Here is a 17,304-nt window from a genome sequence, read left to right on the forward strand (position 1 = left end):
GCTTATTTCACGTCATTTGTTGTGCGTGTGTCATTGTTTCACATCCTTCTTTTCGATACGTTTCGTTTAGGTCTTAGAAAAATGTGCTAAAGTAATTTTGGTTATTAGTAAGCAATCCCCACTCGAATCCCAACTAAATTCGTTGAGACCACAACCGTTGCGGAGGTCACCATATAAATTAAAGTAATCTGTTCGCAGCAAAACAATAAAAAACCATCATCACAACAACATGGCCAGTGCACAAGTGCAAAGTTTTGATTTCAAGAAGCAGCAGGATCAGCACCATCAACTGGACAACATCCAAAAGCATCAGCACCACGAAGGTGTGCCACTGGAGAGCAAAGCGCAAGAGCCCATTGATGAAGAGCTATGCCAGGTGGAGTACAAGCATCCGTTGGAGCATGTGTGGACGCTGTGGTATTTGGAAAACGATCGCACCAAGCACTGGAAGGACATGCTGAACGAGATTACCGAGATCGACAGTGTGGAGACCTTCTGGAGCTTGTACTATACCATCAAGACCCCATCCGAGCTGAAGATTGGATGCGACTACTCCATGTTCAAGAAGGGCATAAAGTAGGATACAATCATTGCACATTGTGAGAAGCTAACTTAAATACTCTAATCCCAAAGACCAATGTGGGAGGATGAGGCCAACATCAAGGGTGGTCGCTGGCTGGTCACCGCGGGCAAAAGTGCCAAGGTGGAACTGGATCGCATTTGGCTGGACATACTCCTGATGATGGTGGGCCAGACCTTTGAATACTCCGACGAGATCTGCGGCGCTGTGATCAACATACGCGCCAAGAGCAACAAGATCTGTAAGTTTATTAGCTATGCTCCACATTGATATAGAAAGTATGCATTACAGCGGTTTGGACGGCCAACGGGAGTAACGAAATGGCCATTCTGGAGATCGGCCAGAAGCTGAAGATACTCTTGCATGTGCCATCGCATAATTTGCAGTATCAACTTCATTCCGATGCAATGTGCAAAATCAATTCGGGCGTCAAATCGGTTTATACACTCTGAAAGCGAGCGTTTGGGTCCTCTACGTTACTATATATTTTTATTTTTGTACACCAGATTCGTATGTGTGGAAGATTAGATTGGCTTAGTGTATATGAATATTTACTTGGAATTGCCCTTAAACGAAATTGTCTGAGATACTAAATTAAAAAACCAAATTTCCAACGCGCAGCAATGGCATCTTTTGGGGTGAGGTTTAATACTTTGTGACTGTGTAATTCCTTGCCTACTTTGCAGCTTTAAAACTAAGAATAAAAAATGCTGGAGGTTTTAAAAATGTTTTTCTTTAATCATTGTTCATGTGTTAACTTAAACATCATCATGCTTTGAATGCCTTACGACTTAGGGCCGTAATTGCCTACTCAAGCAAAATCGTTGAGTTATAATCAATATGGTAAGATAGGGTTTTTAAAAAATTTACTCAGTAAACATTCACAGCTTGTTGCGGTGTGGCGATCATCCGACCGAAACCCATTCGAATCGATCGTTCGGTGCGTGCGTGAATGCGATCCCTAGTCACTGCAATGAGTAGTTGGTTACATTTAGCGACGCGACACAATTATTCGGGCACGGGAGTACACATATGGAGAACTATTTACAAGTTAATCATGATCAATCGATAGCAGCTCGTAGCAAACGCTTCAACATTCGCCAGCTTCATATCGACAGGTGCAGCTTAACAATACATTTTACAATCTAAACAATATTGGACGCGTGATAATTTGTTTCTGGTTGTTTTGTGAGATTACGAATTCGAAACTTGCATATATGCACTCGGACATGGGGCCACCCACACCCAAGGAATAACACTGCAAACGAGTCTCTCGCCAAGAGAGACATCCAAAATGGAATACACAAATTGACTGCGGAGTCATCATCAGCACTAAATGCGGCCCACAACGGCCTTGTTTTTCCGCGTGGGTTGCACCGAGAGTGGCGGCACCACTAGCATCTCCGATTGCGTTGACGGCGAACTGCTTCGCATGCTTGCACAGTCCTCATCATCTACCTCCTACAAAAATATAATCATTCATCAGTTGTCGTTCATTTCGGATTTTGTAGTTGTACACACATTTATATTCGTGCAGCTGGCCAAACGCATCTGGGCCAATTGAGAGGCGGGCGTTAGAGAGTTGGTGCTGCCAAACGGCGAAGTCATCATCGTAGAAACGGCCCGTTTCAGTTTGTTGGGCGTCTTGTTGAAGGAGAAAGCACGACCCACCTAAAGCAATGAAACTTAGTATTAGAAAAGTTTAAAGGTAACAAAATTCTAAGGACTCACCTTGAGTCGCGTTTTTGCCGCAAGTTTAAAGGCCTTGCTGAGCGTGCTGACATTCACATCGCTTATGTCCACCTCCAGTTCCTGTGAGGTACGACAAATCAAAAGTTTGTCCTGCAAGAAAAGGAACATTAATACCAGAATAATAAACTATGTAGGCTTCCACTTACCGCATCAGTACGGCAGGTATGAGCTGCAATCTGGTTGCACAATTTCTTTACGTAGACCGACTTATCCGTCTCCTCATCACTGATCGTAAACGTATAGAGCTTCTCCTTATCGCCCCGCAAGAGCAAACCAAAAGCCCTTGGACTATCCGAGATGTCAATCACTAACCGGATCGTATTTAGCGATATCAGCTTAAGATGCTTATGCGTCTTCGCAGTGCTCGGCGATTTTGCAGTGTTAAATCCTTTAGAACGCCGCTTGCACAGCTCAATGGAATCGGAGAACAGGTACAGAACCAGGCTATCACCACGACCGCTAAGCGAATCGGAGAGCTCGTTCACCTCACACTTTAAGATAAAGCTGCGGTTGGAGCTCACTAAATGCGCCGGACACCCTTCGATATCGTTGAATATATCGAAGATGGCCATGCGCGATTCGGTTCGCCTTTTGTCCTCGTTGATGTGCAGTGTCACCTGCTTGATGGCCTTCAGGGCCTCCTCCAAACGTCCGTGATCCGCATTGCCACTGGTCGTGTGTTTCAGAATATCATTCAGCAGCAGACTGATACTAGGCAGTCGCTGAACCGGACGGATCATTAGATCCTGTAGACCTTGGCGTCCGCACTCCGGTTTTGTCTGATTGATCTTCAGAAAGGCGTGGAAACGCGGATATTCCCGATCGCAGTACTGCAATTGCTCCTTCATTTGCTCGAAGAAGTTGACGTATGGTGGATAGGCCTTTATCAGTTCGTCGCGATGCTGAATGATTATGTCTCCAATTAGACAATCTTCCCGCCAGTTGGCGTGCAACTTCCGCAGATGCTCCAGCATGCTCTGGTGCACCTCGTGGATGGGCAGAAAGTTGCCAAAGATCGTCTTAATCTCGGACTTATTGAGCAGCGGATCATTGGTTTCGGCCAACTCTTCCAATTTGTTTTTGAAAAGCTGTGGACGAGCATAAAAAAATAAATAAAACTTTCATCGTTAAGATCATATTCAACCTACATTCAGTATGGTGTCCAATATGCCCACGTAGTTGGACTCAGTGGTATAGAAGTCCATAAAGTGATTAAAGCGCATTGATTTCTTGGCTGGTGTGGCATCGCTCGCCTCCGGCTCGGCATGCAGCAACTTATCCGACTCCAGTTTATCCGGACTGGTGGTGCAATCGAATAAACTATTTGACACGGACAGTAGACCTGCATCCGAAACGGAGGAGCGTCGTTTTCCAGAGCCCAATGGAGTGCCCTCCAGTTGGATGCGTTGCGAAAAACGCTTGCGTTTCCTTTTGTTAAAGCTAATGGGTAAGGAATCCCGACGATCTGTGTTCGGCGTATTCGTGATGCTATCCAAATACTAAGGAATCGACTATTAGTTTCAGCTTGTAAGCAATTTAATAGTGCTCTACTTACGTCGCCAAACAGATAGTCCATCTCATTGGCATAGCCATTCTGTATGGTATACCAGAACCAGTCTGATTTCAGGATATGCGTGTGATTATTCTTCGGCTCCGGCTTCGTCAAAGTCGTGTGCTCGTCAACCACCTGAACGGAAGAGAACATGGCAATTAATTTCGATGGTTCATCGTTTAGTGTGTAAAAGAGATGCAAAATGTGCTAGATCGCAAAAAAAAAAAAACAAAAATGTTTTGTTTGCTGGCTAATTTAGATTATACGAAACGGAGTCAATCAAGCGTCTATATAGATGGTATATATAGAGGGATATAGCTCGGCACAGCAGCAGCAAGCACAATAAATTTTGAACACATTCATCAAAATGCAAAAAGGCCAAACAAAACATTTTTAGTGCACATTTTTGGCAGCACTTTGAAACGGCAAAAAAGATCTTGGCGAACGAAACGAGGCAAAAGTGTGAAGCTATGGAACATTAATGCAAATTGCTTTGCCCCGAGAACGAGTAACATTTGTGTAAATATTTGTTAGTCCATCAAGAAAATAATAATAATAATTCAACCAAATGCGAATGAATCGCTCGTGCTAGACGGTTAAAGGTTTGCTCGATTTTATTCTCTTTTCCATTTATTGTTTCAATTTGTTTATCTACGCTGTTTTCTAGTTGGCATTTTTAACATTTATTCAAGCTGAACGAAAGTCTGTCTATTTAAAGTGTGTGGGGTGTGTGTTTTGTGTGTGGCAAATAAATGTTATTCAAATATTTATTGTGCTGCTTTGTTTGGTTGTGTTTTTTACTTTTTTACTATTTTGTACTTTGTGCGCTGGCCAGAAAAATATTGAGTAGACCATAGGAAACCAAAGTTATTTACAGAAGAAATTCCAGACACCGCACCAAATTAGATGTTATATGAGTTGTGACTTAAGCTACGGCATAACCATTAAATAACAATTAACAAAACATTTGGGATGGAAGGAGGCTGGATAATGGATGGCGGGAGGATTGAGGCAAATCGCTTCGCACAGCAACTGAAAAAATGTTAAAAATGCTCGAACATATTTAATTCAACACAATGGAAACATGGGAAAGTGGAGCAGATGATTAAAATACATCACAGAATCATACAATTGGTATTTGAGAATATCCGAAAAGATAAAATATTTCGCAAAATCACTATACAAAGGATAAAAAAAAAATATTTTTAAAATCTTCAATGTTCGACTGTATAAGAAAACAAATCTTCAATGTTCGACTGTATAAAAAAACACCTCGAAGTGGAAATATTTTGCCGTTTCAAAGTGTGTCCTCTCCATTTGAAAAGATCTTTTGGAGCAAACACTTGTGAATTTTAAAAGTACCATTGCCATGGGCTCTTCTATGTGAGCGGGGCTATGACGCCGCGTTGTCGACTCTTCGGGAGACTTAATTACTAGCACCGAGCTATGTACAGCGATCGAAGTCGATAATATGGGAGATGACGATGTTGATGATGATGATGTTGGCATTGCAGGCGTGACGGCAGCAGCACAGAAAGCAAATGTGTGGGTGGAGGTATCGTTGACATCCAACGTGGCGGTGCAATTAGGATTCGGATTGGGATTCAGGATGGGTGTGGATGGGTTAGTTAGGGACAAAGCGGAAACCACACCAGAGACGGGGCCGAAGAGTCGCTTGGCTGTTTTGGGCGTGGCCGTTGATCGGAGCTTGGGCGCTTTTGGCGTCTTGAAGCCACTATCCAGTAGGGTGTTACATTCCGGTGTGCCATCGACACCTCTGTCCAGTCTGCGACTGCTGCTTCTGGTAATCCTACCGCAAAAGCTGCGCAGCTTCTCCTTGACTGGCTTTCGGATGGACTCGTTTAGGGTTAGATTAATGGACGAAGCCAGTGAGCAAATGGAATTATCGGCTGCCTCGCTGCCAATGAAACTTGATGCATCTGCTACTGAACTCCTGCGTGGTCGTAATGTTTTCATCAATGGTTCGGCAACAAAGCTAACAGATCGCCGCAGCGTCCTCGAAATGGATCCTGTGCGTATGAGTTTCGGTTTCTTTGTGCTTGCCGGCAGGGCAAAGGAATCCACCGACATCAGGGACACATTGTCGAAGCTTTCCCTCTTGCGCTTTAGATCGTTCTCCGAAGGCGGCAGATCATCTGTCTCTAAGTCGCACTCGTCAATAGCTCTTAAAATTGGGGAAATGTTCTGGGTGGTGCTCTCGAAATCCAAGGCAATACCATCCATTTCGGGTGAACTAAGGGGCGTGGCAGCCTTTAAGCTAGTCCTTATTTTACTGGTCTTTGGCGTGCTGGCCTGGACATCTTCCTCGCCCTCCTGTTCTTTTATAACCTGCTCGACCTTGGGTTTCTGCTCCTCCTCCAGGTCTTCTTCATCGGATTCAGGCAATTGATCTTCGCCGTGGTTTCTAATATCGGCCGCCTCCACAAAAAGGCGTTCGTCAAAGTGTATATCATCCTCGTCTTCAGTGCCTTGATTCTCTTTCTGCTCCTGGTCCATGTCCAATGCCATGCCCTTGTCCGTTTCCGTGCGGGAGTGTTCCTCCTTTTTGATTTCCGCCTGTTCAAAATCCTCAGCCTGTCGGTGCTCTTCTTCCACCGCCTGCGATGCACTACTACTGCCGGGGATTTGGGATTCGGATGGGTTAATTAGGGTGCTTGGGTTAGTATCTGTGCTAGTGCTAGTGCTTGTAAATACTGCGCCCGTATTGGGCATCACCTGGAAGACACACGGATTAGGATTTTGTGGCTAAGAAAATGAGCTGTTTGAAACAGCTAAAAAGCATGTACAATAAATTGAAATAAATCCAGCATGCAAACTACAAAAACCAAACTACCCACAAAAAAGCTTGCATTTAGGCATTAAGTACAAAATAAAATCAAACTCACGACATGCGAGCACTCCGGATCATCGAGTTCGGCGCATACGCCTCCGTTTTCCAAAAGTACATCCACCATATGCTGATGCTCCTCCGCAGGGAATCCAAAGAAGCAGATCTTCTGACCCTCGAATGCCTTCAGGCGATGCGTCTTGGTGAAATTCTCCTGCGTGGCATCGAATTCCAGCGAATTACGATCCGCCCATGCGGCAAACACCCAAGCAGGACGAACCACGGTTAACCGAAAGGTTTTGGCGTACCTAAAAATAACAAAGGGATTTTTAGTAAGGAATTTTAGGCAACTTTAAAACTTTGTGGTTTTATTCAATTAAGAACTCACTGGTACTTTTCGCCGCCACTGTGGTTGCAAATCAAATGCGTGGTCTTTGTGTTCAGGTCCTTCTTGATGCAGCCACCCATCGAGTGAATGAGATTAACCAGCTTCGTCTGCAAACCAAATATATTTTGAATATTAGTTACAAAGTTATGGAGAAGACTTCCAAACAGAGGCAGCCACTCACCAGCTCATCCTTCTTGCGTATGCCCGTGAAACAAGTGACCACGCCGCGCATCGCGTAATTGTAAATGGGCCGCGAGTTCTGGCCCAGTGTCTGTTTCATCTCGGCCGCGTACTTCAAAGCCGGCGGTCCCAGAATGCTGCAAGTGATATAAAGGGAGAGGCAATTAAATATTTATGTGGCACACTTTTGAGTTATGCAAGGCAATCTGGTTTTTATGCCCCAATTGACCTTGCTAGTTGCACTTGCAGTGGCAGTTGCACTCGCAGTGCCAGTTGCCACAATTCATTTCGTATCGGTTGCGTATCGGTGGTATCTTCCTTGCCCGATTGCATTCCGAAAACACACAAATGAATGCGATTGCTCGACGCTTTTCGCCTTACTGAACTTTGACTGCAGAGCCAAGCGATCAGACTAAGGGCTCTTCTTTTGTTTACCAAACCGGACATCGACAGCTGTTGGTTAGCCAGCCAGTCAGCCAATCAGCCCATCCTCAACCCATTCCGCATCCCAAGTGGCACAAAGCCGGAAGTTCTTATAAACAAATCAATCGAGCGGAAGCTGACATGTTCAGCATTGTTTAAAGGCACCTAGTGGGCGTAGGGGGATGTATTTATGATACATTAAATGTGTACACTTATTTATTTATGTGGCTCATAAAGGCGCATTTATAATTATGACTCCAGGGGAAGGAATCAAATTGAAAACAATTTGCGGTACATGCATTGAGTAATGCTTTTGATTTTCGGTCAAATTTATGAATGATTCTGCGGATTGGAATCTCTTTGCAAAGATATGCATGGATAATACTCAAACCTGCTTAAGATTTCTATTCAAAATACCATTTCAAACTCTTGAATGAGGCATTCTATTAATAGCTATAAATAATTTTTATGTCGTTTTTAGACCTTTTTTTATGGGAATTCCAAAGTCTATATGATTGCCAAAAGCTTAAAAAAATGGCGTCTAAAAAAAAACTGGATCATTGAAAATATAGATGTTCACTCTTAACTTGCTTTTAAATAACACTATTTATTTATCATAGTTCTAACTTTACTGTATTGAAGTTATCACAATAAGTTTCACACTTACAGTTTCCATCTTCCTTTTGTAGTTTTCTCCCCAGACTCCATTTTCACTTGATCTTTCACTTTCTCAGGCTAACTTCCTGTTGTTAGATTCACTTTCACTTCTTCTATTTGATCGAGCCTGCTATCATATCAGTTTTCACTTCCATCTACACACATTTCACCCACATTTCTGGCTGTTAGGTTCAGTTAACCTTACCAACAAAGGCAGATTTTCATTTTCATATTTCATATGCTCAAATATTTGTCGCAGGAAAACGGTACGATTTTCCGTGATTCAGAGCAGCCGAACAAGAGTACGAATAAGTTGAGATATCTAGCCGGAGGAACCGAGCGACAAGAGTTTATGATTCTATCCGGGCAACTAAACAAACACAACTGCCAGCCTCGTTGCTTGGGAAAATTATTGAATAAACGATGGGGACCGCAGAGCAGCGAGCGTATGGAGAATGGAAATAGAAAATGCCTGACATGCCAGGCGGTTCGGTCCACCCTCTTCGCTCCTGTCCCGCGCTTTTCCCCCGGTTTTTCCCCACTTTTCAGCTCGTTCTCTCCTCATCACTTAATGTGGCACATAAGTGGCAAATGCTATACAGGCGTGATATTTTCCTACATTTCCCCTACAAGAAGTGCAAACATCACTCTCAATGGGAGAGTGTGCGATCCACAGAGAACGATTTTATGATCGATTTTGGTAGGAATTTTAATAGGCTTTTTTTTTAATTTAAAAAACAAAATGTTATGTGACGCAATTTCCTATTTCTCTTTGCCTTACTTAGCTAATATTTTAAATTATATCTCCTACAAATATTTCCAAAAAAATTGCATAATTTTCTACATCAATTTCTCTTGGTGTAGAAAGGAAAATAGAGGCGACAGTAAACAAAGAAATCAAGCGAGTCAGGTGAAATGCAAAGAGAGTTGAGTCAACCAAATATTTAAGCAGCCGGCAGAAGCGAAATGAAATTCCAAAGAACAATTAAATTATTCTCATTGGAAAGCAAGGAAAACCAAGGAAAACCGAGGAAAACCCAGGAAAATTCTGATGCTTAGTCAAAGCATAAAAATGCGCCGCGCGTGCTCGACAACAATATATGAAATGGATGAGCTGGACGAGATGGATGATCGGATTGAAGTGAATCGTGGGCATCGGGGGATCTTGGGGGTTTCGGCCTCGCCAATGGATGACCTGCCATCTCTGGGAAGTGGCGATTCTTTTGTAAAGTGCGCCGATCTTTGACTGAGCACACGGGGCACTCGAACTTTGCGAGGGTCAAAACTATAGAACAGTCAATGACATGTCGTTCGCGGACTCTTTTTCGTGCCGTCTCAATTAAACTGCCATATGAAAAACTTATAAATTATATACACGCTCGCAGATATACAATAAATATATTTAAATATATGTGAACGCTCCAGAGCACAGATCACATAAATGCCTCAATAAAACGCATAAATTCGTATCTTTTTTTTCGCGATTTGTTATGTTTTTTTTATGGCAGAGAATTTCCGTTTTTTTTTTTCAACCCCAAAACGCTTCTTTCAACACTTTTGACTTGATTTGACATCGCTCGATCTGAAAATACCAGAATTCCTATAGATTCTTGGCGCCAAGAGATTGTCGCAATGCCTCCTCCTCAATTTTTATTCAGCTGAAACTTGGCCAATGGCACCAGAGAATTCGCTTGCCAGGAGAAGTCCCCAAAAAATTATTCAAAACGATTCATTTTCAATTTCTTTAGAAGAAATACTATTTGAAATTGTCATGCCAGCGTTTTATTTGTTTTCATTTCATTTTTAAATTTCATTTCATTCGCAGTTTGCTACGTCCCCAAAATAGGCAATGAATTGCGACGAGACTTCCCCCATTATGCGAATGGATCGGTCCTATGATTCAGAATATATATATCCACTGGGAACACCGATTAACAAGATCTTTGTGGCATCATTTTGGGCAAGGTTAAGTGGCCGTTAAAGTGCCTCTGATCGTTTATTTCCCTTATCTGCGATTCCCGAGAAGAGCTCATTAAAATTCGTCTGTTTCCCAATGAATTTTGTGAATTTTTAATCAGAACTACAAAAGTGCAACGTATTATTGCACTAGTAGTAATTTCAATGTCAAAACATTTGATGATAAACAAGATAATCTCATATTTATTTTTATAAATATTTTGGGATTAGCCAAGAAAAAACTTTGTCTAAACAGAGAATAGCATTTGGTGGATTATGTAAATTTTAATGACCAACTTAAACACAGGTGTATTTAATAGTCACGATTTATTCATATCAGTTGACAAAAACAAACTCACAAAGTGCATATTTATTTAAAAAATAAACATCTAGCGCTGCAAATAAACTTTCTACGTAGTTTTCCGGCTGATAAACAAATTCCAGATTTAATACCGATTTATGTTTTTCTATAGACGAAGACCAATTAAATTTATAGATGGAATACTACAAATAAAGAAAATGTGAAACATGAAATATAATTAGCGCAGAGGAAAAACAACTTATGCGCACCTAAGTTTTGTTTTATTTTCCGTTCATTTGGCGAGCGCAACAAAAAAAGTGATGAAAACCAAATACAAATTGCAATAACAAAACGAACCGAAACATGAATGAAAATCTAAGATAAATAATAATTCTTAATGGGTGGAAAAAAGCCACTTTTTTTTGCTCTTTTTTCCCGTTTGCCATTTTCTTTTATTTTTCCCTTACAAGCGGAGCGTGTTGGGAAAACATGAAACGGAAAACAGACGCCCACCGACCCCCCGAATTCATAACAACTTTAACGCACTAGGCGACCTTCAAAAAAGAGCTCGTAAATAAACGCTAACCAAAGTATGGCAAAAATTATGGTTAATCACTAATGAGACAGGGCAGAGGTGGGTTCCCAAAAAAAAATATATATACACATATATATTAAATGAAATGGGGATGAGTTGAGTCTATTACTACGCAGCAGGCAAATTAATCAAGCGTGCAAAAAACCAAGAGCCTAACCAATTCAAACCGAACCAAATTCATATATGTATATATATGGAGCAAAAGAACAAACATTTGCGCAAGTTTCAAATTTGACAACAATTTGTAGCAGGCGAAAAATGATTGCTAGCTTACGGCGGCAAGTCGACTTAAACATATACCCTTCCTGGCCATAATATCAAAACAATCTTTATATAAAAAACATTCCCTGAAAAACTTTCGAAATATTTCATAAAACTCCTTAGCAAACCGCTTTAATAACATGTTAATTTCAAAATCACTTTAGCACTTTCAACTGCATTTCGGTTTACAATTAGTTTCAATGAATCAACTAATAAACCTAATTTTATGTGTAACCGAGTATTGTTTACATGAACAAGATCATCACACAGGTGTGCACACTTGTAATTGAAAATGCATTTAAGGCCATTTCTGAGAGATATTATTTCAAATGAGTTTATGGATATCGAGCATGCGTAACATGCTTTCCAAGAAACACATTCGAATTTATAAACAAACTACTCTGTTTACCCAATACAAGCATTCAAGTAATGCTGACACCCCGAGAAAGGGTATTGGAATCGGAAGGAAGCGGGCAGAGGAGTCCGATATATCTGGCGCATGGCTGACGCTGTCAATCTTGGAACTGGTGGCCAGCGACTGGTGGCCATCCGCATCCACAGGGGCACTTGGAGCGGAGGAGCAGTATACATATTGCCCGTGCGTGTGTCTCGATTTCAAACTCAATTTGCTGCGGCTCAGCATGGCGTTGATGATAATGGCTCTTGACTGTGGGGCATCTCATACAGCCCGAAAAACGAAAAGTGGGTTGAAAATGAAGAGGAAGGATGTGGGGGCGGACAGCTGGCCACATGTGACAGATTTGGTCTAAATTAAGCAGCCCCATTGTACGGCAGCTTTTGTTATTATTAAGTTATTATTAGTGCCAGTGACTAGTAGTAAGTAAGTGAGTACTCACCATTCCTTCTGCTTGTGTATCGCCTCGAAGCTGGCACCCTCGAAGTCGTCCAGCACGTAGAAGGTCCGCCACTCCGACGACTCTCCGAGGATGTCCAGACCCGTGTCCGACGTAACGATGGGCAGGCCAAAGGATTCGGCTGCCTGCAGCGTGTCCGCATCCTGGCCAACGCCGCCCACCAGGCAGATGCGCGTGGGCAGCGTTGTTATGGACATCTCTGGTGGGCGAAATAAATCGGGAAAAGTCATTAGAAAATGGGAATGTGCTCTTAGAAATCAGAAATGACCAAAGGCATGGGGTTAAGTGCATGTCAGACGTAAATCAAGCAAGTAAATGCGGTTTAAAGGTATGTCTTACAATATATAAAACAAAATTGTTCAACACATGTTTATTTATATGAAAAGGTACTTAAAAAATGTACTAAAAAATATTCCTATGCCAAAATTCATACTTTATACTTCGTACTTATGTGCCTCTTTATTTTTTTTTATTTACTTAAAATATTTTTGATTTATGCATGTTTCCCAACAAAATCAATTTTAACAAATCGCTAACAAAGTAAATATTTTATTGGCAGCATAATTAATTACAGTTCGATATCCGCATGACCCAAACACTACTTTCAACTCGTTCAACTGTTTACAGGCGACTGGAGAAAAGATTTTTTTTTTGATTAATGGCTATTCTGTGGATTTGTTTGTTTATGCAATTGAGAAGCGGAGATCGCGGCAAAATTGTGCAAAATAAAACAAAGAGATGCGAGGAAACAGAGCAGAGCGACTAACCAAAATAGAACCCCTTGAGAATGGACTCATATACAGATCGAAGATGGAGGTTGGAGGATGGCGAATGGGGGCCTGGTCAGCAGAAGCATCAGCAGAAATGCGCTGTCGATCATTAAGCAGCCAAATTGCGAGCTGTTGACAACAATTTTAATTGTGTCGATTTCTTAGCCGCCGACAAAAAAAAAAGAGCGACCTTCGTTTATTGCCATAGTTTTTGGCACGCAGCGAAAGTAGAGTATGCGAAATGAATGGGAAATGGACCCAGAGATAGGGAATGTTTTCAAGTGCAAATCATTTACCCCCAATCGACATGGACACAACACATGGAACAAGATGAGACCACAGACGGCGGCTTTGTTGCATTAATTTTATCCAGAATTGTGCAGCTGTAACCGATGCCAATTGCATCTATATACATTTGTATCTGTAGCTGTATCTGGCGAGACATTCGCCACTTGTGCAATTGAACAAAGTCCAGGAAACTACTGAGGAAGAACTGCAGTTCGTGTCGTATTCTCATCTCTCTGACGTCTCGGAATTTTCAAATAGATATTCCAGATATGCATTCCCAAAACAAGCCAGCGATAAACAATGCAATTTACCTAATGGAAATCGGGGGGATTTATAGACTAACCGAATGTTTATAAGGCAGGAGTATCACAGGAATGTGGAATTCAATAAAAGCGCTGATACGGAATGTGCTGCATGGGAATGAGGTATTTTTAGAAGATTGATATGGGTATTAAAATGTATTATGAGTACGAGGAAAATTGTTTGATTTATTTACCCTGATTGAAAGACTTCTGGCCATAAAAAATCAAAGAGGACATAGTATTTTCTTGTTTTTATATTCGTAATACTGCGAATCATTTTTATGACAACCCTTCTCTTTTGATGCATTCTTAGCTATTAAACAAATAATGTTATAAAGTTTAATATGCTCAATTAATTCCACGAATTTCTCTACTGACATTTAAATGAATATCATCCTAACACGACATTAAATGCTTTCCTTGGAAAAGGATATATTTATTTTCGAAATACATCGTTATGCCTCTGTTCCTGCACCTTTTCCAGGTGTTTTTCAATGTCTGGATGGATCTGGATGGATGGATGATTCACTCAAGACTTTACCCTACTTAAGTTTCCCTCCGACGAACAAGTTCCTCGTGCATTTGCGCATATTCAACCCTTGGAAACGGAAAGTACCTAAGTACCTGAAGGGGTTTAACTGGGACTCTTGGAATACCTGTGAAATCCTCGTACACCTGACACAAGGCGGCCTGTCGGAGCTTCGCCTGCTTGACCTCCTCGGCGGCGGCATATGTGAAATAGGAGGCGGATTGTCGCTGAACCGTGACCACTTTGCTGCTCTTTTTGCCCAAATGGCTACCAAAGTTGAACTGCACCAGCGGTAAGTGCAACATTTTGCACAAGGATCCTCGAGGATCGGACTCTAAAACATAACTAAATGGAAGACGAGCTCTGGGAACCCCTGAGAGTGAAATCGCATTTTGCATAGCCACAGGTGGTGGGCTCGGCTCAAAGAAGAAGATAAAGGTATGTATGTAGGTGAGGTCAGGCGAAAAGGTAAGCAAAATGGTAAGCAAAAAGGTAAGCAAAAAGGTAAGGAAAATGGTAAGCAAAATTCCCGAGTGTGAGAGAAGTGCTGAAACTCACAGGTGGCGGCGGCCACCATTTTTCGCCATTCGGGAATTTCCTTCCTTTTTGCTCGAGCAAAATCCGCTGTTGTTATTTATTTTCTGCCTTTCCTCGCTGGCTGCCTGCCAGAGAAACGATGAAAAACTAATTGAGTGGCATCTGAGAAATGAAAAGCCATCGGAAAAAGGAGGACTGCGTGTGGGTTTCTTCTGGGCATTCGCAGCCAAACAGCGAAAAATATTCTATGACAAATCATGGTTAACCCAAAATGACAATAGTTGATTTTTCTAAAAATGACCTAGACCTAATAGCGCTTTTAAATGACAATGAAATCCAAAACAAAAACTATTATCTAAAAAAAAATTTATTTCAATTCAAAACCGTTTAGAAAGTGCAACAATATGTGGTAAGTCATTTTAAAACTCTAGAAAATGAAGCATTAAAATTTAGCCTGATGTTCTACAATGATACGAAAAATGAGAACCAAACGATTTCTCGCTGTGTAGCGGATTTTGTCAAACAGCACAGACAGTCATCAAAGAAAAATCTTGTAATAAAATTACGTATCCCGCGGAAGCCTTGACGTAGGCGAAGAGCAGATTCCGAAGGTCTGCGGCCCATGTAAAATGCCATTAGCGTTGAGGGACGGAAAACACGGACTACACACTATATAGTCATAGTTGTATAGGCATGTGCGGCCTGTCAACATGTGTAGTAAATGGAATACGAGGTAAGCGGGCAGCGGGCAGCGGGGTAGGTAAATCACCTAGAAAGTAAGGATCAAGGATCCTGTGCAGCAAGAGGAGGAAGAAGCAGCAAAGAGCCTGTCGAGCAGGATAAGATCTTCTTACCTGGCAAGTACCACCAGTACGCAAGTATCGGATCAGAGCAGACGGAAAAGTTTACAAAGCTATCACGTGGAAACGATTGCAAAAGTATCTATGTACATTTAAAGGCTAAATAACAACATTTAAAGGCTAAATAACAACATCAAAGGCGAATTGATTTTATATGCTAACCGAATTATAAACTTTTAATTGATATATGCTTTATTTGCGCCTTAAATTCAGGCACAATATACATTAAATGATAATTTTATTTGTTTATGCCGCGCATGGGAAAATTTCTTGCCATACAACATATTTACACGTATTTTTTAAGGCAATAACCTTTGTATATGATATGAAATTGTATGGTATTTGCAGTTACATGTTCTCGTTGCGGAAATTGTAGGCTTGGTATGAAAAACAACTTCAGTTGCTTACAAACAAATTAAAAAATTAATACGAGTTTCATATCCATTTTTGCGCATTAAACAAAGATAACTTTCATTAGATACTTTCATTTTTTAGCTGCAACTCCTTGGCTAAAAAAGGCTGAAAGCGCATCACTGACAACAGGAACTGATCGCTTAAATTGTTGTTGCCTGTCCTTTACTTTTACTCTCACAACAGTTAGGGCGCCTCAGTTGTTGCTGTTGTTGTTGTTGCGCTCGGTACAGTGTCGACGAAGAGCGGAGAGAGACAGGGGAAATGAAGATAAAGAGAGGGAGGCATTTCGCATTTATGCGATAAATATGTTCTACACCGAAATAAATTCAGAAAATAAGATTAAAACATCAGCGACGCGATGCCGTTGCTTTTTTAGTCACACAAATACACACGAAGATGTACTTATAGTCGATTTATTTATTTTTTTTCTTTGCATTTTGCTGCCAGCGACATTTTTTATGAGGATCTTTTGGCCCCGAGTGTGGTTTTACCCCGCCCCGCACCCTTTGCCAAGGCACATCTATGTACGTTTGTTTTTTGGACGACATTGAAAAATGAAAGATTCGCGTAGCATTTGGACCTGCCACGCCCCACGGCGCAACTGCCTGCGCCCTCTTTCGGTACTCACCGCACTTCGATTGCTCTTCAATGGTCTCCATTTCCATGGATCTTCTGCTGTTTCGTTTTTAAGGCAGCTTTTTTAAGAACAGATCGTGGAACATACACAAAAACACACACCAACACACTCGAAACACAATAAAACGAACGCACAAGGAGACAAATAATTCGTTTGTACTCGATTCGTTTACTTTCATTAACTGGACGCTGTTTTCATGCATTTAGCGGGCATCATTTCCATGTTTGTTTGCTTTTCTCCTTTTTGTTACAAATTATTTAATTAAAAAGCGGCGGGCATAGGCTCACGCACACACGAACACACACACACAAGAAGACGCAGCACATGAGCAGCGTTGCCCGGTTCTTGGTCCTCTGGTTAGCGATTTCGCGTACCTGCTTAAACAATTTAACCAACAAAATGATCAACAATTTAAGCGAATTGCGCTCAACGGCTGCGCGTCGGAATCACAAATCAAAACTCAACGGCCAATCGCGTCCGGTTTGATTTTTTTTCGCTGTGGTGTGCCGCGCAGTGTGACCGTCGCTGGGGCGCCAAAAAATGCGAATGTATGTGGTGTTAAAAAAAATACCAGAACCACTCGGCGCGAACTTGTGGTC

General features: G+C 41.6%; 2 protein-coding genes across 7 annotated transcripts; one reads left to right on the forward strand and one right to left on the reverse strand.

Annotated features, from left to right (window-relative positions):
• Positions 1–33: 33 nt before the first annotated feature.
• LOC6533370 (eukaryotic translation initiation factor 4E1) lies at positions 34–1,194 on the forward strand. The gene is made up of 3 exons (XM_002094059.4): positions 34–576; positions 634–821; positions 872–1,194. Exons 1-3 carry the CDS (start codon positions 230–232, stop codon positions 1,030–1,032), a joined length of 696 nt encoding a protein of 231 aa, XP_002094095.1. The 5' UTR covers positions 34–229; the 3' UTR covers positions 1,033–1,194.
• A 103-nt stretch (positions 1,195–1,297) lies between these two features.
• Positions 1,298–17,214, reverse strand: LOC6533371 (protein ECT2). 6 transcript variants are annotated; one of them, XM_002094060.4, is made up of 12 exons: positions 16,697–17,214; positions 12,351–12,567; positions 7,302–7,437; positions 7,121–7,227; positions 6,791–7,040; positions 5,247–6,620; positions 3,888–4,019; positions 3,481–3,831; positions 2,479–3,420; positions 2,312–2,422; positions 2,102–2,251; positions 1,298–2,041 (listed from the first exon to the last, which is right to left on the reverse strand). In XM_002094060.4, the coding sequence occupies exons 1-12, from the start codon at positions 16,731–16,733 to the stop codon at positions 1,913–1,915; spliced, it is 3,936 nt and encodes a 1,311-aa protein (XP_002094096.2). In that variant the 5' UTR covers positions 16,734–17,214; the 3' UTR covers positions 1,298–1,912. The 6 variants fall into 6 exon arrangements, with proteins under 6 accessions (XP_002094096.2, XP_039229626.1, XP_015049965.1 ...); XM_039373692.1 differs by lacking the exon at positions 16,697–17,214 and adding an exon at positions 14,385–14,577; XM_015194479.3 differs by lacking the exon at positions 5,247–6,620 and having other exon boundaries at positions 16,697–17,209.
• Positions 17,215–17,304: the final 90 nt, after the last annotated feature.

This window comes from Drosophila yakuba, chromosome 3L (genome assembly GCF_016746365.2).
Source record: "Drosophila yakuba strain Tai18E2 chromosome 3L, Prin_Dyak_Tai18E2_2.1, whole genome shotgun sequence".
NCBI classification, from domain to species: Eukaryota; Metazoa; Arthropoda; class Insecta; order Diptera; family Drosophilidae; genus Drosophila; species Drosophila yakuba.

What these genes read in the sequence shown, in the direction of transcription:
- LOC6533370 (XM_002094059.4), top strand. Translation starts at nt 230, where the DNA reads ATGGCCAGTGCACAAGTGCAAAGTTTTGATTTCAAGAAGCAGCAGGAT. An exon ending in ATGTTCAAGAAGGGCATAAA is followed by an intron (nt 577 to 633) that starts GTAGGATACAAT and finishes CTAATCCCAAAG; the next exon opens with ACCAATGTGGGAGGATGAGG. An exon ending in CGCCAAGAGCAACAAGATCT is followed by an intron (nt 822 to 871) that starts GTAAGTTTATTA and finishes TATGCATTACAG; the next exon opens with CGGTTTGGACGGCCAACGGG.
- LOC6533371 (XM_039373692.1), bottom strand. Translation starts at nt 14,562, where the DNA reads ATGTTGCACTTACCGCTGGTGCAGTTCAACTTTGGTAGCCATTTGGGC. An exon ending in ATCCGGAGTGCTCGCATGTC is followed by an intron (nt 6,621 to 6,790) that starts GTGAGTTTGATT and finishes TGTGTCTTCCAG; the next exon opens with GTGATGCCCAATACGGGCGC. An exon ending in TAGAAGAGCCCATGGCAATG is followed by an intron (nt 4,020 to 5,246) that starts GTACTTTTAAAA and finishes TCTTCCGTTCAG; the next exon opens with GTGGTTGACGAGCACACGAC.